General features: G+C 48.7%; 1 protein-coding gene across 3 annotated transcripts in view; it reads right to left on the reverse strand.

Annotated features, from left to right (window-relative positions):
- LOC147028920 (uncharacterized) overlaps positions 1-20,000 on the reverse strand; it is a 42,622-nt gene that overhangs the window by 6,408 nt on the left and 16,214 nt on the right. For all 3 annotated transcript variants that reach the window (XM_085879788.1, XM_085879786.1, XM_085879787.1), the window contains exons 2-4: positions 17,927-18,032; positions 17,431-17,537; positions 16,994-17,166 (exon numbers count right to left, since the gene is read on the reverse strand). In XM_085879788.1, the coding sequence (XP_085735914.1) occupies positions 16,994-17,166; positions 17,431-17,537; positions 17,927-18,021 (375 nt within the window). In that variant the 5' untranslated portion in view covers positions 18,022-18,032. The remainder of the gene's footprint in view (positions 1-16,993; positions 17,167-17,430; positions 17,538-17,926; positions 18,033-20,000) is intronic.

Raw genomic sequence — 20,000 nt, forward strand, 5'->3', positions numbered from 1 at the left:
GTGTCTGTGTCTCTGTGTCTGTGTCTCTGTGTCTGTGTCTCTGTGTCTGTGTCTCTGTGTCTGTGTCTCTGTGTCTGTGTCTCTGTGTCTGTGTCTCTGTGTCTGTGTCTCTGTGTCTGTGTCTGTGTGTCTCTGTGTCTGTGTCTGTGTCTCTGTGTCTGTGTCTCTGTGTCTGTGTCTCTGTGTCTGTGTCTCTGTGTCTGTGTCTGTGTCTCTGTGTCTCTGTGTCTGTGTCTCTGTGTCTGTGTCTGTGTCTCTGTGTCTGTGTCTCTGTGTCTGTGTCTCTGTGTCTGTGTCTCTGTGTCTGTGTCTCTGTGTCTGTGTCTGTGTCTCTGTGTCTGTGTCTCTGTGTCTGTGTCTCTGTGTCTGTGTCTCTGTGTCTGTGTCTGTGTCTGTGTCTCTGTGTCTGTGTCTGTGTGTCTGTGTCTCTGTGTCTGTGTCTCTGTGTCTGTGTCTCTGTGTCTGTGTCTCTGTGTCTGTGTCTCTGTGTCTGTGTCTCTGTGTCTGTGTCTCTGTGTCTGTGTCTCTGTGTCTGTGTCTCTGTGTCTGTGTCTCTGTGTCTGTGTCTCTGTGTCTGTGTCTCTGTGTCTGTGTCTCTGTGTCTGTGTCTCTGTGTCTGTGTCTCTGTGTCTCTGTGTCTGTGTCTCTGTGTCTGTGTCTCTGTGTCTGTGTCTCTGTGTCTGTGTCTCTGTGTCTGTGTCTCTGTGTCTGTGTCTCTGTGTCTGTGTCTCTGTGTCTGTGTCTCTGTGTCTGTGTCTGTGTCTCTGTGTCTGTGTCTCTGTGTCTGTGTCTCTGTGTCTCTGTGTCTGTGTCTCTGTCTCTGTGTCTGTGTCTCTGTGTCTGTGTCTCTGTGTGTGTGTCTCTGTGTGTGTGTCTCTGTGTCTGTGTCTCTGTGTGTGTGTCTCTGTGTCTGTGTCTCTGTGTCTGTGTCTCTGTGTCTGTGTCTCTGTGTCTGTGTCTCTGTGTCTGTGTCTCTGTGTCTGTGTCTCTGTGTCTGTGTCTCTGTGTCTGTGTCTCTGTGTCTGTGTCTCTGTGTCTCTGTGTCTGTGTCTCTGTGTCTGTGTCTCTGTGTCTGTGTCTCTGTGTCTGTGTCTCTGTGTCTGTGTCTCTGTGTCTGTGTCTCTGTGTCTGTGTCTCTGTGTCTCTGTGTCTGTGTCTCTGTGTCTGTGTCTCTGTGTCTGTGTCTCTGTGTCTCTGTGTCTGTGTCTCTGTGTCTGTGTCTCTGTGTCTGTGTCTCTGTGTCTGTGTCTCTGTGTCTGTGTCTCTGTGTCTGTGTCTCTGTGTCTGTGTCTCTGTGTCTGTGTCTCTGTGTCTGTGTCTCTGTGTCTGTGTCTCTGTGTCTGTGTCTCTGTGTCTGTGTCTCTGTGTCTGTGTGTCCCTGTGTCTGTGTGTCTGTGTGTCTGTGTGTGTCTGTGTGTCTCTGTTTCTCGCTGTGTCCGTGTGTCTCTGTGTCTGTGTCTCTGTGTCTGTGTCTCTGTGTCTGTGTCTCTGTGTCTGTGTCTCTGTGTCTGTGTCTCTGTGTCTGTGTCTCTGTGTCTGTGTCTCTGTGTCTGTGTCTCTGTGTCTGTGTCTCTGTGTCTGTGTCTCTGTGTCTCTGTGTCTGTGTCTCTGTGTCTGTGTCTCTGTGTCTGTGTCTCTGTGTCTGTGTCTCTGTGTCTGTGTCTCTGTGTCTGTGTCTCTGTGTCTGTGTCTCTGTGTCTGTGTCTCTGTGTCTGTGTCTCTGTGTCTGTGTCTCTGTGTCTGTGTCTCTGTGTCTGTGTCTCTGTGTCTGTGTCTCTGTGTCTGTGTCTCTGTGTCTGTGTCTCTGTGTCTCTGTGTCTGTGTCTCTGTGTCTCTGTCTGTGTCTCTGTCTGTGTCTCTGTCTGTGTCTGTGTCTGTGTCTCTGTGTCTGTGTCTCTGTGTCTGTGTCTCTGTGTCTGTGTCTCTGTGTCTGTGTCTCTGTGTCTGTGTCTGTGTCTCTGTGTCTGTGTCTCTGTGTCTGTGTCTCTGTGTCTGTGTCTCTGTGTCTGTGTCTCTGTCTCTGTGTCTGTGTGTCTCTGTGTCTGTGTGTCTCTGTGTCTCTCTGTCTCTCTCTGTGTCTGTGTGTCTCTGTGTCTCTGTGTCTCTGTGTGTCTGACTCTCTGTGTCTGTGTGTGTCTGTGTGTAATCTGTGTGTGTGTCTCTCTCTGTCTGTGTGTCTCTGTGTCTCTGTGTCTCTGTGTCTCTGTGTCTCTGTGTCTGTGTCTCTGTGTCTGTGTCTCTGTGTCTGTGTCTCTGTGTCTGTGTCTCTGTGTCTGTGTCTCTGTGTCTGTGTCTCTGTGTCTCTGTGTCTGTGTCTGTGTGTCTGTGTCTGTGTCTCTGTGTCTGTGTCTCTGTGTCTGTGTCTCTGTGTCTGTGTCTCTGTGTCTGTGTCTCTGTGTCTGTGTCTCTGTGTCTGTGTCTCTGTGTCTGTGTCTCTGTGTCTGTGTCTCTGTGTCTGTGTCTCTGTGTCTCTGTGTCTGTGTCTGTGTCTGTGTCTCTGTGTCTGTGTCTCTGTGTCTGTGTCTCTGTGTCTGTGTCTCTGTGTCTGTGTCTCTGTGTCTGTGTCTCTGTGTCTCTGTCTGTGTCTCTGTCTGTGTCTCTGTGTCTGTGTCTCTGTGTCTGTGTCTCTGTGTCTGTGTCTCTGTGTCTGTGTCTCTGTGTCTGTGTCTCTGTGTCTGTGTCTCTGTGTCTGTGTCTCTGTGTCTGTGTCTCTGTGTCTGTGTCTCTGTGTCTGTGTCTCTGTGTCTGTGTCTCTGTGTCTCTGTGTCTCTCTGTCTCTGTGTCTGTGTGTCTCCGTGTCTCTCTGTCTCTGTGTCTGTGTGTCTCTGTGTCTCTGTGTCTCTGTGTCTGTGTGTCTGTGTCTGTGTCTCTGTCTCTGTGTCTGTGTCTGTGTCTGTGTCTGTGTCTCTGTGTCTGTGTCTGTGTCTCTGTGTCTGTGTCTCTGTGTCTGTGTCTCTGTGTCTGTGTCTCTGTGTCTGTGTCTCTGTGTCTGTGTCTCTGTGTCTGTGTCTCTGTGTCTGTGTGTCTGTGTCTGTGTCTCTGTGTCTGTGTCTCTGTGTCTGTGTCTCTGTGTCTGTGTCTCTGTGTCTGTGTCTCTGTGTCTGTGTCTCTGTGTCTGTGTCTCTGTGTCTGTGTCTCTGTGTCTGTGTCTCTGTGTCTGTGTCTCTGTGTCTGTGTCTCTGTGTCTGTGTCCCTGTGTGTCTGTGTCTCTGTGTGCCTGTGCCTCTGTGTCTGTGCCTCTGTGTCTGTGTCTCTGTGTCTGTGTCTCTGTGTCTGTGTCTCTGTGTCTGTGTCTCTGTGTCTGTGTCTCTGTGTCTGTGTCTCTGTGTCTGTGTCTCTGTGTCTGTGTCTCTGTGTCTGTGTCTCTGTGTCTGTGTCTGTGTCTCTGTGTCTGTGTCTCTGTGTCTGTGTCTCTGTGTCTGTGTCTCTGTGTCTGTGTCTCTGTGTCTGTGTCTCTGTGTCTGTGTCTCTGTGTCTGTGTCTCTGTGTCTGTGTCTCTGTCTCTGTGTCTCTGTGTCTGTGTCTCTGTGTCTCTGTGTCTCTGTGTCTGTGTGTCTCTGTGTCTGTGTGTCTCTGTGTCTCTCTGTCTCTGTGTCTCTCTGTGTCTGTGTGTCTCTGTGTCTGTGTCTCTGTGTCTGTGTCTCTGTGTCTGTGTCTCTGTGTCTCTGTGCCTGGGTCTCTGTGTCTGTGTCTCTGTGTCTGTGTCTCTGTGTCTGTGTCTCTGTGTCTGTGTCTCTGTGTCTGTGTCTCTGTGTCTGTGTCTCTGTGTCTGTGTCTCTGTGTCTGTGTCTCTGTGTCTGTGTCTCTGTGTCTGTGTCTCTGTGTCTGTGTCTCTGTGTCTGTGTGTCTGTGTCTGTGTCTGTGTCTCTGTGTCTGTGTCTCTGTGTCTGTGTCTCTGTGTCTGTGTCTCTGTGTCTGTGTCTCTGTGTCTGTGTCTCTGTGTGTCTGTGTCTCTGTCTGTGTCTCTGTGTGTCTGTGTCTCTGTGTCTGTGTCTCTGTGTCTGTGTCTCTGTGTCTGTGTCTCTGTGTCTGTGTCTCTGTGTCTGTGTCTCTGTGTCTGTGTCTCTGTGTCTGTGTCTCTGTGTCTGTGTCTCTGTGTGTCTGTGTCTCTGTGTGTCTGTGTCTCTGTGTGTCTGTGTCTCTGTGTCTCTGTGTGTCTGTGTCTCTGTGTGTCTGTGTCTCTGTGTCTGTGTCTCTGTGTCTGTGTCTCTGTGTCTGCGTCTCTGTGTCTGTGTCTCTGTGTCTGTGTCTCTGTGTCTGTGTCTCTGTGTCTGTGTCTCTGTGTCTGTGTCTCTGTGTCTGTGTCTCTGTGTCTGTGTCTCTGTGTCTGTGTCTCTGTGTCTGTGTCTCTGTGTCTGTGTCTCTGTGTCTGTGTCTCTGTGTCTGTGTCTCTGTGTCTGTGTCTCTGTGTCTGTGTCTCTGTGTCTGTGTCTCTGTGTCTGTGTCTCTGTGTCTGTGTCTCTGTGTCTGTGTCTCTGTGTCTGTGTCTCTGTGTCTGTGTCTCTGTGTCTGTGTCTCTGTGTCTGTGTCTCTGTGTCTGTGTCTCTGTGTCTCTGTGTCTGTGTCTCTGTGTCTGTGTCTCTGTGTCTGTGTCTCTGTGTCTGTGTCTCTGTGTCTGTGTCTCTGTGTCTGTGTCTCTGTGTCTGTGTCTCTGTGTCTGTGTCTCTGTGTCTGTGTCTCTGTGTCTGTGTCTCTGTGTCTCTGTGTCTGTGTCTCTGTGTCTCTGTCTGTGTCTCTGTCTGTGTCTCTGTCTGTGTCTCTGTGTCTGTGTCTCTGTGTCTGTGTCTCTGTGTCTGTGTCTCTGTGTCTGTGTCTCTGTGTCTGTGTCTCTGTGTCTGTGTCTCTGTGTCTCTGTGTCTGTGTCTCTGTGTCTGTGTCTCTGTGTCTGTGTCTCTGTGTCTGTGTGTCTGTGTCTGTCTCTGTGTCTGTGTCTCTGTGTCTGTGTCTCTGTGTCTGTGTCTCTGTGTCTGTGTCTCTGTGTCTGTGTCTCTGTGTCTGTGTCTCTGTGTCTGTGTCTCTGTGTCTGTGTCTCTGTGTGTCTGTGTCTCTGTCTGTGTCTCTGTGTGTCTGTGTCTCTGTGTCTGTGTCTCTGTGTCTGTGTCTCTGTGTCTGTGTCTCTGTGTCTGTGTCTCTGTGTCTGTGTCTCTGTGTCTGTGTCTCTGTGTCTGTGTCTCTGTGTCTCTGTGTCTGTGTCTCTGTGTGTCTGTGTCTCTGTGTGTCTGTGTCTCTGTGTCTCTGTGTGTCTGTGTCTCTGTGTGTCTGTGTCTCTGTGTCTGTGTCTCTGTGTCTGTGTCTCTGTGTCTGTGTCTGTGTCTCTGTGTCTGTGTCTCTGTGTCTGTGTCTCTGTGTCTGTGTCTCTGTGTCTGTGTCTCTGTGTCTGTGTCTCTGTGTCTGTGTCTCTGTGTCTCTGTGTCTGTGTCTCTGTGTGTCTGTGTCTCTGTGTGTCTGTGTCTCTGTGTCTCTGTGTGTCTGTGTCTCTGTGTGTCTGTGTCTCTGTGTCTGTGTCTCTGTGTCTGTGTCTCTGTGTCTGTGTCTGTGTCTCTGTGTCTGTGTCTCTGTGTCTCTGTGTCTCTGTGTCTCTGTGTCTCTGTGTCTCTGTGTCTGTGTCTCTGTCTCTGTGTCTCTGTGTCTGTGTGTCTGTGTCTGTGTCTCTGTGTCTGTGTGTGGCTGTGTCTGTGTCTCTGTGTCTCTGTGACTGTGTCTCTGTGTCTGTGTCTCTGTGTGTCTGTGTCTCTGTGTGTCTGTGTCTCTGTGTCTCTGTGTGTCTGTGTCTGTGTCTCTGTGTGTCTGTGTCTCTGTGTCTGTGTCTCTGTGTCTCTGAGTCTCTGTGTCTCTGAGTCTCTGTGTCTCTCTGACTCTGTGTCTGTGTCTCTGTGTCTGTGTCTCTGTGTCTGTGTCTGTGTGTCTGTGTCTCTGTCTGTGTGTCTCTGTCTCTGTGTGTCTGTCTCTGTCTGTCTCTGTCTCTGTGTGTCTGTGTCTGTGTCTGTGTCTCTGTGTGTGTGTGTCTCTGTGTCTGTGTCTCTGTGTCTCTGTGTCTGTGTGTCTGTGTCTGTGTCTCTGTGTCTCTGTGTCTCTGTGTCTGTGTCTCTGTGTCTGTGTCTCTGTGTCTGTGTGTCTGTGTCTCTGTGTCTGTGTCTCTGTGTCTGTGTCTCTGTGTCTCTGTGTCTCTGTGTCTGTGTCTCTGTGTCTGTGTCTCTGTGTCTGTGTCTCTGTGTCTCTGTCTCTGTGTCTCTGTCTCTCCGTGTCTGTCTCTCCGTGTCTGTCTCTCCGTGTCTGTCTCTCCGTGTCTGTCTCTCCGTGTCTGTCTCTCCGTGTCTGTCTCTCCGTGTCTGTCTCTCCGTGTCTGTCTCTCCGTGTCTGTGCGTCTGTGTCTCTGTGTGTCTGTGTCTCTGTGTCTGTGTCTGTGTCTCTGTGTCTGTGTCTCTGTCTCTGTGTCTGTGTGTCTCTGTGTCTGTGTCTCTGTGTCTGTGTCTGTGTCTCTGTGTCTGTGTCTCTGTGTCTGTGTGTCTCTGTGTCTGTGTCTCTGTGTCTGTGTCTCTGTGTCTGTGTCTCTGTGTCTGTGTCTCTGTGTCTGTGTCTCTGTGTCTGTGTCTCTGTGTCTGTGTCTCTGTGTCTCTGTGTCTCTGTGTCTGTGTCTCTGTGTGTCTGTGTCTCTGTGTCTGTGTCTCTGTGTCTGTGTCTCTGTGTCTGTGTCTCTGTGTCTGTGTCTCTGTGTCTGTGTCTCTGTGTCTCTGTGTCTCTGTGTGTCTGTGTCTCTGTCTGTGTCTGTGTCTGTGTCTGTGTCTCTGTGTCTGTGTCTCTGTGTCTGTGTCTCTGTCTCTGTGTCTGTGTCTCTGTGTCTGTGTCTCTGTGTCTGTGTCTGTGTCTCTGTGTCTGTGTCTCTGTCTCTGTGTCTGTGTGTCTCTGCGTCTCTGTGTCTGTGTCTCTGTGTCTGTGTCTCTGGGTCTCTGTGCCTCTGTGTCTCTGTGCCTCTGTGTCTGTGTCTCTGTGTCTCTGTGTCTGTGCCTCTGTGCCTGTGTCTCTGTGTCTGTGCCTCTGTGTCTGTGTCCCTGTGTCTGTGTCTCTGTGTCTGTGTCCCTGTGTCTGTGCCTCTGTGTCTGTCTCTCTGTGTCTGTGTCTGTGTCCCTGTGTCTGTGTCTCTGTGTCTCTGTGTCTGTGTGTCTCTGTGTCTGTGTGTCTGTGTGTCTCTCTGTGTCTCTATGTCTCTCTCTGTGTCTGTGTCTCTGTGTCTCTGTGTCTCTGTGTCTGTGTCTCTGTGTCTGTGTCTGTGTCTCTGTGTCTGTGTCTCTGTGTCTGTGTCTCTGTCTGTGTCTCTGTGTCTCTGTGTGTCTGTGTCTCTGTCTGTGTCTCTGTGTCTGTGTCTCTGTGTCTGTGTCTCTGTCTCTGTGTCTCTGTGTCTGTGTCTCTGTGTCTGTGTCTCTGTGTCTGTGTCTGTGTCTGTGTCTCTGTGTCTGTGTCTCTGTGTCTGTGTCTCTGTGTCTGTGTCTCTGTGTCTGTGTCTCTGTGTCTGTGTCTCTGTGTCTGTCTGTGTCTCTGTGTCTGTCTGTGTCTGTCTGTGTCTCTGTGTCTGTCTGTGTCTCTGTGTCTGTGTCTCTGTGTCTGTGTCTCTGTGTCTGTGTCTCTGTGTCTGTGTCTCTGTGTCTGTGTCTCTGTGTCTGTGTCTCTGTGTCTGTGTCTCTGTGTCTGTGTCTCTGTGTCTGTGTCTCTGTGTCTGTGTCTCTGTGTCTGTCTCTGTCTCTGTGTCTCTGTGTCTGTGTCTCTGTGTCTGTGTCTGTGTCTCTGTGTCTCTGTGTCTGTGTCTCTGTGTCTGTGTCTCTGTGTCTGTGTCTCTGTGTCTGTGTCTCTGTGTCTGTGTCTCTGTGTCTGTGTCTCTGTGTCTGTGTCTCTGTGTCTCTGTGTCTGTGTCTCTGTGTCTGTGTGTCTCTGTGTCTCTCTGTGTGTCTCTGTGTCTCTCTGTGTGTGTGTGTCTCTGTGTCTGTGTCTCTGTGTCTGTGTCTCTGTGTCTGTGTCTCTGTGTCTGTGTCTCTGTGTCTCTGTGTCTGTGTCTCTGTCTGTGTCTCTGTGTCTCTGTGTGTCTGTGTCTCTGTCTGTGTCTCTGTGTCTGTGTCTCTGTGTCTGTGTCTCTGTCTCTGTGTCTCTGTGTCTGTGTCTCTGTCTCTGTGTCTCTGTGTCTGTGTCTCTGTGTCTGTGTCTCTGTGTCTGTGTCTCTGTGTCTCTGTGTCTCTGTGTCTGTGTCTCTGTCTCTGTGTGTCTGTGTCTCTGTCTGTGTCTCTGTGTCTGTGTCTCTGTGTCTGTGTCTCTGTGTCTGTGTCTCTGTGTCTGTGTCTCTGTGTCTGTGTCTCTGTGTCTGTGTCTCTGTGTCTGTGTCTCTGTGTCTGTGTCTCTGTGTCTCTGTGTCTCTGTGTCTGTGTCTCTGTGTGTCTGTGTCTCTGTGTCTGTGTCTCTGTGTCTGTGTCTCTGTGTCTGTGTCTCTGTGTCTCTGTGTCTCTGTCTGTGTCTGTGTCTGTGTCTGTGTCTCTGTGTCTGTGTCTCTGTGTCTGTGTCTGTGTCTCTGTGTCTGTGTCTCTGTGTCTCTGTGTCTCTGTGTCTGTGTCTCTGCCTCTGTGTGTCTGTGTCTCTGTGTCTGTGTCTCTGTGTCTCTGTGTCTGTGTCTCTGTGTCTGTGTCTGTGTCTCTGTGTCTGTGTCTCTGTGTCTGTGTCTCTGTGTCTCTGTGTCTCTGTGTCTCTGTGTCTCTGTGTGTCTGTGTCTCTGTGTCTGTGTCTCTGTGTCTGTGTCTCTGTGTCTGTGTCTCTGTGTCTGTGTCCCTGTGTCTCTGTGTCTCTGTGTGTCTGTGTCTCTGTCTGTGTCTGTGTCTCTGTCTGTGTCTGTGTCTCTGTGTCTGTGTCTCTGTGTCTGTGTCTCTGTGTCTGGGTCTCTGTCTCTGTGTCTGTGTCTCTGTGTCTGTGTCTCTGTGTCTGTGTCTGTGTCTCTGTGTCTGTGTCCCTGTCTCTGTGCCTCTGTCTCTGTGTCTGTGTGTCTCTGTGTCTGTGTGTCTCTGTGTCTGTGTGTCTCTGTGTCTGTGTCTCTGTGTCTGTGTCTCTGTGTCTCTGTGTCTGTGTCTCTGTGTCTGTGTCTCTGTGTCTGTGTCTCTGTGTCTGTGTCTCTGTGTCTGTGTCTCTGTGTCTGTGTCTCTGTGTCTGTGTCTCTGTGTCTGTGTCTCTGTGTCTGTGTCTCTGTGTCTGTGTCTCTGTGTCTGTGTCTCTGTGTCTGTGTCTCTGTGTCTGTGTCTCTGTGTCTGTGTCTCTGTGTCTGTGTCTCTGTGTCTGTGTCTCTGTGTCTGTGTCTCTGTGTCTGTGTCTCTGTGTCTGTGTCTCTGTGTCTGTGTCTCTGTGTCTGTGTCTCTGTGTCTGTGTCTCTGTGTCTGTGTCTCTGTGTCTGTGTCTCTGTGTCTGTGTCTCTGTGTCTGTGTCTCTGTGTCTCTGTGTCTGTGTCTCTGTGTCTGTGTCTCTGTGTCTGTGTCTCTGTGTCTGTGTCTCTGTGTCTCTGTGTCTGGGTCTCTGTGTCTGTGTCTCTGTGTCTGTGTCTCTGTGTCTGTGTCTCTGTGTCTGTGTCTCTGTGTCTGTGTCTCTGTGTCTGTGTCTCTGTGTCTCTGTGTCTGTGTCTCTGTGTCTGTGTGTCTCTGTGTCTCTCTGTGTGTCTCTGTGTCTCTCTGTGTCTGTGTGTCTCTGTGACTGTGTCTCTGTGACTGTGTCTCTGTGTCTGTGTCTCTGTGTCTGTGTCTGTGTCTCTGTGTCTGTGTCTCTGTGTCTGTGTCTCTGTCTGTGTCTCTGTGTCTCTGTGTGTCTGTGTCTCTGTCTGTGTCTCTGTGTCTGTGTCTCTGTGTCTGTGTCTCTGTCTCTGTGTCTCTGTGTCTGTGTCTCTGTGTCTGTGTCTCTGTGTCTGTGTCTCTGTGTCTCTGTGTCTGTGTCTCTGTGTCTGTGTCTCTGTGTCTGTGTCTCTGTGTCTCTGTGTCTGTGTCTCTGTGTCTGTGTCTCTGTGTCTCTGTGTCTGTGTCTCTGTGTCTGTGTCTCTGTGTCTGTGTCTCTGTGTCTGTGTCTCTGTGTCTGTGTCTCTGTGTCTGTGTCTCTGTGTCTGTGTGTCTGTGTCTGTGTCTCTGTGTCTGTGTCTCTGTGTCTGTGTCTCTGTGTCTGTGTCTCTGTGTCTGTGTCTCTGTGTCTTTGTCTCTGTGTCTGTGTCTCTGTGTCTGTGTGTGTCTCTCTGTGTGTGTGTGTCTCTGTGTCTGTGTCTCTGTGTCTGTGTCTCTGTGTCTGTGTCTCTGTGGCTGTGTCTCTGTGTCTGTGTCTCTGTGTCTGTGTCTCTGTGTCTGTGTCTCTGTGTCTCTGTGTCTGTGTCTCTGTGTCTGTGTCTCTGTGTGTCTCTCTGTGTCTGTGCCTCTGTGTCTAAGTGTCTCTGTGTGTCTCTCTGTGTCTGTGTCTCTGTGTCTGTGTCTCTGTGTCTGTGTCTCTGTGTCGGTGTCTCTGTGTCTGTGTCTCTGTGTCTGTGTCTCTGTCTGTGTCTCTGTCTGTGTCTCTGTCTGTGTCTCTGTCTGTGTCTCTGTCTGTGTCTCTGTCTGTCTCTGTATCGATGTCTGTCTCTGTCTCTGTCTCTGTCTCTATGTGTGTGTGTGTCTCTCTGTGTGTGTGTGTGTGTGTGTGTGTGTGTGTGTGTCTCTGTGTGTCTCTCTGTGTGTGTGTGTCTCTCTGTGTGTGTGTGTGTCTCTCTGTGTGTGTGTCTCTCTGTGTGTGTGTGCCTCTCTGTGTGTGTGTGTCTCTCTGTGTGTGTGTGTCTCTCTGTGTGTGTGTGTCTCTGTGTGTGTGTGTGTCTCTGTGTGTGTCTGTGTCTCTGTCTGTGTCTCTGTCTCTGTGTGTGTGTGTGTCTCTCTGTGTGTGTGTGTCTCTCTGTGTGTGTGTGTCTCTCTGTGTGTGTGTGTCTCTCTGTGTGTGTGTGTGTGTGTGTGTCTCTCTGTGTGTGTGTGTGTCTCTCTGTGTGTGTGTCTCTCTGTGTGTGTGTGTGTGTGTGTGTGTCTGTGTCTCTCTGTGTGTGTGTGTGTGTCTGTGTCTCTCTGTGTGTGTGTGTGTCTCTCTGTGTGTGTGTGTGTCTCTCTGTGTGTGTGTGTGTGTCTACACGTGTCTCTGTGTGTGTGTGTGTGTCTACACGTGTCCCTCTGTGTGTGTGTGTGTGTCTACACGTGTCCCTCTGTGTGTGTGTGTGTGTCTCTCTGTGTGTGTGTGTGTGTCTCTCTGTGTGTGTGTGTGTGTCTCTCTGTGTGTGTGTGTGTGTGTCTCTCTGTGTGTGTGTGTGTGTGTCTCTCTGTGTGGGTGTGTGTGTGTCTCTGAGTCTCTGTGTGTGTGTGTGTGTGTCTCTGTGGCTGTGTGTGTGTGTGTGTGTGTCTCTTTGTCTCTGTGTGTGTGTGTGTGTCTCTGTGTGTGTGTGTGTGTGTGTCTCTCTGTGTGTGTGTGTGTGTCTCTGTGTGTGTGTGTGTCTCTCTGTGTGTGTGTGTGTCTCTCTGTGTGTGTGTGTGTCTCTCTGTGTGTGTGTGTGTCTCTGTGTGTGTGTGTCTCTCTGTGTGTGTGTGTCTCTCTGTGTGTGTGTGTCTCTCTGTGTGTGTGCGTCTCTCTGTGTGTGTGCGTCTCTCTGTGTGTGCGTGTCTCTCTGTGTGTGTGTGCCTCTGTGTGTGTGTGTGTCTCTCTGTGTGTGTGTGTGTCTGTGTGTGTGTGTGTCTCTGTGTGTGTGTGTGTCTCTGTGTGTGTGTGTGTCTCTGTGTGTGTGTGTGTCTCTCTGTGTGTGTGTGTCTCTCTGTGTGTGTGTGTCTCTCTGTGTGTGTGTGAGAGTCTGTGTGTGTGTGTCTCTCTGTGTGTGTGTGTCTCTCTGTGTGTGTGTGTCTCTCTGTGTGTGTGTGTCTCTGTGTGTGTGTCTCTCTGTGTGTGTGTTTGTCTCTCTGTGTGTGTTTGTCTCTCTGTGTGTTTGTCTCTCTGTGTGTGTGTCTCTCTGTGTGTGTGTCTCTCTGTGTGTGTGTGTCTCTGTGTGTGTGTGTGTGTGTGTCTCTGTGTGTGTGTGTGTCTCTGTGTGTGTGTCTCTCTGTGTGTGTGTCTCTCTGTGTGTGTGTCTCTCTGTGTGTGTGTCTCTCTGTGTGTGTGTGTCTCTGTGTGTGTGTGTCTCTGTGTGTGTGTGTCTCTGTGTGTGTGTGTCTCTGTGTGTCTGTGTCTCTGTGTGTCTGTGTCTCTGTGTGTCTGTGTCTCTGTGTGTCTGTGTCTCTGTGTCTCTGTGTGTCTGTGTGTCTGTGTGTCTGTGTGTCTGTGTGTCTGTGTCTCTGTCTCTATACATATGTATATGTATATGTATATGTATATGTATGTATATAGGGTTGCGTCAGGAAGGGCATCCGGCGTAAAAACCTATGCCAAATCATTATGCGGACAACAAAATGAATTTCCATACCGGATCGGTCGAGGCCCGGGTTACCAACGACCGGAACCGGTGGTCAGCAGGGTACCAGTGGAAATTGTGCTACTGCTGGGCGAAGGAGGAGAAGGAGACGGGGAAGGCGAGTCCGGAGGCAGTGGGAGAGGGGGAAGGGTAGAAGTGTGGAGGTGAGAGTTGGAACTCTGAATGTTGGGACGATGACTGGCAAAGGGCGAGAGTTGGCTGATATGATGGAGAGAAGAAAAGTGGACATACTGTGTGTACAAGAGACCAAGTGGATGGGGAGTAAGGCGAGGAGCATTGGAGGTGGTTTCAAAATGTTCTACCATGGTTTGGATGGGAGGAGAAATGGTGTCGGGATAATCCTGAAGGAAGATTATGTCAAGAGGGTATTGGAGGTGAGGAGAGTGTCTGACCGAGTGATGAGTGTGAAGTTGGAAATTGAAGGGGTGATGATGAATGTCATCAGTGCATATGCCCCACATATGGGGTGTGAGATGGAGTATAAAGAAGATTTCTGGAGTGAGTTAGATGAAGTGGTGGAGAGTGTATCCAATGATGAAAGAGTGGTGATTGGAGCAGATTTCAATGGGCATGTTGGGGAAGGGAATAAAGAGGATGAGGAGGTGATGGGGAGGTACGGTCTCAACAAGAGAAATGTGGAAGGCCAAATGGTGGTAAAGTTTGCAAAAAGAAGGGAAATGGCAGTGGTAAATACGTATTTCAAGAAGAAGGAGGAACACAGGGTGACAAGAGTGGAAGAAAGTGCACACAGGTGGATTACATCTTAAGCAGGAGATGCAACCTGAAAGAGATTAGAGACTGTAAGGTTGTGGAAGGAGAGAGTGTAGCTCGACAGCATCGATTGGTGGTCTGTAGGATGATTTTGGAGGTGAGGTTGAGGAAGAGAGTGAGGGCTGAACCAAGGACCAGATGGTGGAAGCTGAAGGAGGAAGACTGTTGCGTGGAATTTTGGGAGGATATTAGAGGGACAGGGCAGGTTGGACAGTTTGGAGACAAAGTGAGAGAGGCGAGATTGAGATGGTTTGGACATGTGCACAGGAGGGAAGCGGAGTATTTCGGGAGAAGGATGCTGAGGATGGAGCCGCCAGGCAGGAGGAGAAGAGGAAGGCCAAATAAGAGGTTCATGGATGCGGTTAGGGCGGACATGCGGGCGGTTGGAGTGTCAATGGAAGATGTGGAGGATAGAGCAAAATGGAGACGGTTGATCCGCGATGGCGACCCCTAACGGGAGCAGCTGAAAGAAGAAGAAGATATCTACACACAGCTCTGGGAAAAAAAATGAGACCACTCCAAAAAATTTTTAAATCAGCATCTGTACATTTATGTACATTCCATTCCAGTACCTGTTAAATTCCAACACAGGCACACCTCATTCTACTTCGTGAGGTACAGATTAGGTGATCACCTGAACCGAATCTTATTTAACAAGGAAAAGTATGCAAACCACTGCTGTGGTCATCACTATCCTCTTGCAGTCGTACCAGCTGGACGGCAAAAACAGTGCCAGTGGTACCACAAAACTAATTGGAATCAAAAAAATAACTATATACATATGTATATGTATATAGTGTTACAGTTGTGGAAATATATAGCCTGGTGGAAATATATAGTCTGGTTGTGGAAATTCACAGATCACCATTCAGGTTCCCCGAAGATCAGTTATGTCGATAAGTGTGTGTCCAGGTTAGATTTCCCCACCGGTGTATAACGGGAATTATTCGTGTGCCAGGCTGTGAACCTTCGAGGTCGTGTTATTCTTTTCTTTCTTTATTTTAAACAATCATCTCCTCACCGCCTTCTCCACAACCGCCAACATCTCCTCAACACCAATCTCCACAAACAACAACTCTCTCAACAAACAAACGAACTTCTCACCAGCATCTCCATGGCACAGCCATCTTTTCACCAACAACATCCCCAACAAACATCTCCACAAACAAACACGATGGCATCCTCGACAGCGGCAAAGTGATTTCAAACACGACCGCATTGTGAAAGTGATCTTAACCACGTCCGCGTGTGACGGCAGAATCGGATCAGAACGGCGAACGGGGCAGAGCCAGCCGGGGGTGAAGGTTCAAAGGTGAAAGAAGGGAGGGCGCTGATTTTGGGCGATGAAGCCCAGAGCGACCCCTCCCCTTGGGGCTATAAAAAGGCACGTTTAAACGCCGAGAGCATTGTTGGTCGGTGGACGCAGTCGAATTGGAGTCTGGAGAAGTTGCCAGCCGGAGAGAAGTCGCCAGCCAGAGAGAAGTCGCCAGCCAGAGAGAAGTCGCCAGCCAGAGAGAAGTCGCCAGCCAGAGAGAAGTCGCCAGCCAGAGAGAAGTCGCCAGCAAGCTACGTGACTGTTCAAGCGATCAGGCCCCGAGTCGGTCGAGCTACGCTGAGGAGTGAGCGGGCTCTTAAAGAGCATCAACTCTAAAAGAGCAAGGCCCGTTCGCTCCTCTGAAGCGTCGTCTGCCAGGCCCGATCGACCAGGCCACGCTGCTCAGCCCTGGACCAACCAAGCCGCCGTTACAATAGCTGCCGCGTTGACGACGAGACATACGGAGGGTCGCCGACCAAAAGACCCATAGAGTCGCCTCAATGACGACAAAGGTGACCTGCCCGGCCTCACGGAGCTCCTTCGGTCATCCCAGCTCTGAGGAACATTAAACGCTTACGAGCCAAGTTCTTTCTTACTTTCTGGGGTTTTTGCATGGAAGTCTGTGGTGCCTTGTCTCCCAAGTAGAACTGATCAAGTGCATGTACATAATAAATAGATATCGGCTGGAGGTTTTTACTCGTGTCTTGTCCCCAACCCCCATTCATTGCATTGCTTACGTGTGCAAATAAATGTTCCCCATTTTTGAATGTCACCGGCTCGTTGCGTCCCTTCCTCCATCGACTGCCATAATTGCGTTCGGAATAATTAGCTGGCTGATTAATAGCCGATAAAACGTACATCTTGTCCGATGGGACTTGGCGATTTAAAACCGCTCGGCAATCGCAAACGGAATGAGCTGCTGAAAGCGGCTCGTTTTCGTGCAGGCTCCGTTGAGGTGTAACTCCCCGGCATTTCTGTCTGTGCGAATAATTAGGTACATCGACAATTCTGCGATCGAACCTGTTGCGTGTGGACAGAAGAGTTGGCTGGTCTATGGTGTGGTTAACAACACCTGTAGCTGGGTTTCGGCGTTGATCCGAAAGCTGCAACTGGATTGCTCGTTCGGTGGGCGCGCGTGGCCGCAATTGAGCTAAAGGCAGTCGCCCCTACGCCGGAAATCTACAACACTGGTGTCAGAAGTGGGATTCAAATTCATCCTTCTCCAAACTAAATTAACGGAACCGGATCAAGGTGTGCGAGGCGACCCTCCGGTTCCATTAAATTCTGAGCGTTGAATTTTTTTTATTACCGATAAGCAAAATGGCAGCTCAAGACGAGCAGGCGCAGGGTGGTTTAGAGTACGAGTTAATAGAATCTATGGCTCAGGACGAAATCACCGTGCAGGACACTCCCATTATGCAGGTTGACTATTCCCCGCAAATAAATGCAGAGTCCAAAATGGGCGCAGTGGCAGGGGCGGCGGACGCACGCCCCCCACATGCAAATCCGCCCATGGATCGGACGATGGAGATGAAAACAAACTTGCGTGGAACGAAAGAAAGTGCATGCGAAGCGAGCAACAAAATGGAAGCGATGAAGGAAAACATAAATGAAAATGCGTGCAAGATGAACGGCAATTTGGATGCGATGAAGGGCGACATGGATGCGAACATGCAGGCATTCAGGAGCGATATGCAAACACTGCGGGGCGAAACGCAGAGCATGGCGCTGAATCTCCAGGCAGGGCAAGAGGCGCTAAAGAAGGAATTGCAGGAAGCAAATATATAATTTGAGGTTATGGCATGTGCAGAAATGAAATAAAGCTATAAACGCTGCCGTCTCCAGGTGTTTATAAGCATCGCAATGTACCCAGCGGTCGGTAGCTATGATAAACACACATCTGATAATTTGAGTGAGGAAAGTGGAAAAAAAAAACTATCGTTAAGAAATCGTTGCGGCCTGTTCCAAGTCGAGGCATGACTGAGCAGGCTAAACAACATTGCAGCTTCAGACCCCAGCGAGGTAACCCAGGAAACGCCTTAAGACCCCATATTGAACAAGGTGGCCAATGATGCACCTGGTAAAGGATATAATTAAATAAGGCCGTTAATTATCTTCCAAAGGGGTGTTTTAATTAGCCCAAACACCCACTTTTCACTCATGCACTTCCTTGGAGTTCCCTTTGTGCACATTCAAAGTTTCAGGCTGATAGGTTTCATCATTTTGGAGTTATGGAGGAAACACACACCGACACACACACACACACACACACACACACACACACACACACACACACACACACACACACACACACACACACACACACACACACACACACACACACACACACACACACACATACACACACACACACACACGTGTTGACATCTATTTAATAGTAGAGATTTAACAGTATAAATTGAAAATACTGAGTGGCTCACCCGGTTTTTGGGGTTTTTGCGGAAGATGTACTTCTGCTGGTCAGCCACACCCTCTATGCAAAATGCAATGGCCCAGATGATCCACCCCAAATAGTCCCGTACACCAAGGGGCAGTTCACCATCGTTTGTGTTTAACAGTAGTGTTGGTAGCATTGTTATCATTATCCACATGGCTGCAGGAACAAGATACAATGGGTGAGTTACTTAGGGCAGGGATATTCACATACATCTCATTACTTTTAAACACCTGTGGTCATGTGCTGTGAAAATGAGTAAAATTTACTGTTTTTATATGAGGATCACTTATCAGGGTATTATGACAATTCCTCTATAATGCATCATGAAGTACCCACTGTGGCCACCTCAGCTATAATAGGATTGTGAACTCTTGTAATATATTATACAAGTAAAATGGTGTTATAAATTTCGACCTTTACCCTGCAATGTCCAGTAGATGAAGAATACGAATGACTTGTTTCGTATCTTTTCGAATCTTCGGTCTTCGCCATCAATGATGATTCGTCGGAGCAAAAACGCACCAAGTCTGCAGCACGACACCACATTTCAGCACCTACTCCATCGTGCACGTTGTTCTATGTGGCATTGCGTGAACGAGCACACCAAGCATGAGCACCAGTTCCATATTGCATGTTGGATGCTACGCATCGCTTCACACTGCGATGACCACCACAATGACACCACACATTCACTGCACACCACAGATGAGTGTACCACCACTCCATACTGTCAGGACCTTACATTTGATGATAAAAGGTAGATGTGGATTTTAAGTTGATGGAAGTAATGAGGTTAGTAAGTACATACCATGAGAAAAGTACATTTATGGATGAAGGGAAGGAAGTGAGGATACAGCATGGGAATATAACTGGTGAAAGAGCCTTCTCTCTAAGTGTAGGTGACTTTGGTACTTACCGCACACCCCATATGGTAACCAGAACATTCTGAACACATCTGCGCATGTCTGACATACCTCCCCAGTACCAAGTCAGATGTGACAGTAACACCATTGTTATAATCCCTGCCAACCACAGAAGAGCACAACTGCAATCAAAGCAAATCAGAAACACCGGATCGGTCTGAATTATAATTAGAAAGGTACCGAGAAGCATGAGGGTAGATTGGAGAGGACTGGTAGGTAGATGAGGTACAAATGGCTGATACATATGTAGTGCTTGTGACGTCTGTGCTGTCAATATTCACTCCCACCACCAATGAGAATTGCATGATGGAGCACATATCACCAGCAGGTTGAACAGTTTACGTGTTGTACCTCAATGATAGACCGGATCTGCATCCGGATCTTTACCAAAATCGAAGCAATTCGTCCTTGTCACACACCCAAACTGCCCACCAAGTTTTGTGATAACCCGTCCATTACTTTTTGAGATATCCTGTTCAGTCAGACAGACTGATAAGGGTGGAAACATAACCTCCATTCACCTTCAGTGTTGGAGGTAATCAAAACTTGTCTGTACCGGTTGGTACCAACTAATGCCGACAGACGGGATGCTTGTTTAACATCCATCTGAGTTCTGGCACACACCTTGATGAATCACCCTACCTGTCAAACATCAGGATAACAATTTATAGTTTGGTCTGGATTTGAACTCTGGCTAGACAGCTTCAAGATGAGTGTGCACAACTCCAGGTCTAGACCATCCTGCCAGCCCCCATCCCCATTAATACTCCGTAAGCCAACCAACCTCTTTCTAGGTTTCTAATTTTTCCTTCCTCAGAGTTTGCTTCTGCAAATCCAACTCATCCACCCCGTGTGTCTTCTCCTAACCCTTCATTCTTCCCCACATCCCTTATTTGTCCAAGTCTCCCTCTATTTTGTCCCTCACTGTTGCGTGTTTCTCCCTCTCTTTCCGCTGTTCCTTTGGTTCTGTTCTGTCCTGATTCGTTCTATGTTCTAGCTCCTCCATGAGCCTCGACTTCGTATACAGCAAATACATCGATGGTATGAAAGTCACAATAAACCAGTGGAGAACATTATCGATGAAGACAGAAATCAACAGAGCAGGAAGTCAATGAAGTGATAAGAACAGGAAATGGTCACCAACAGAAAACGAAATGACACAGTGGAAGTATTTGTATTGACTCGCACTTAAGATCACAGTCCCATTATGCAACTTTTCAATGAGGAGGAGCCCTCAACGAATTGCTGAAGAACTACAGAACTGATGGAGGGACAAGTGACCGAAGCAAGCCCTCACAAGGAGATGATACTACAAGCTTCTTCGAGGACGGATGCTGATGAGGACCCAGTGCTAACACTGGAGCAGCAAATAATAGTAAGCAAGATAGATTTTGAAGATCTCTTGACCTTGGCTCTGCACCAGAAACCCAGCCAGTACCAGAGGGTAATACAGGTAGGGTGGTATGCTGAACCCTGAAGGAAGGGAAAGATCAGGTAACTAACAAAAACATTGAAAGTTAGCAGAGGGAAATGAGAAGGGCACGAGGGAAAGCAGAGGAACTAAAGAGTTCATCGAACATATGACCCCACCAGTCTTGAGAAACAAGGACGTGGACGGAGTCGACGAGTGCCAAATTTGGTTGGACAAGATGATGTAAAATGCTTTCATATTTTGTCCAAGTACTTCTAAATTGAAGGGTTTTGAAAGTGCTAAAAGGCGATTTGTGTTCTCCAGTGTTCAAGTGCATAAATTAATTAAAATAAAATATAAAGATTTTCAAAGTTGGAGAAAAAATTTCATTCCGTGAGTTTTCCGCCGTTAACGCAGCGTCTTTTACACCACCTTATAAAACACGTTACATTAGTTCTCCGTGCCTGTTTGTGTCCTTTATGACATCCTTAAAAACAGTAAGTTTCCTGTTTGGAATGATTTTGAATTTTGCTTGATTGACAGATCTCGCTCCTCAATGCATGTGTGTGCGACAGGATCGAATTCAGTCAAACAACAGATTCGCTTTCCGATTCATGTTCTGATTTGTGTCCAAAATATAACATTCAATGGACATC

The sequence above is a fragment of the Eptatretus burgeri genome, chromosome 4 (assembly GCF_056783735.1).
Source record: "Eptatretus burgeri isolate ZD-2024b chromosome 4, Ebu_testis_v1, whole genome shotgun sequence".
NCBI lineage: Eukaryota > Metazoa > Chordata > Myxini > Myxiniformes > Myxinidae > Eptatretus > Eptatretus burgeri.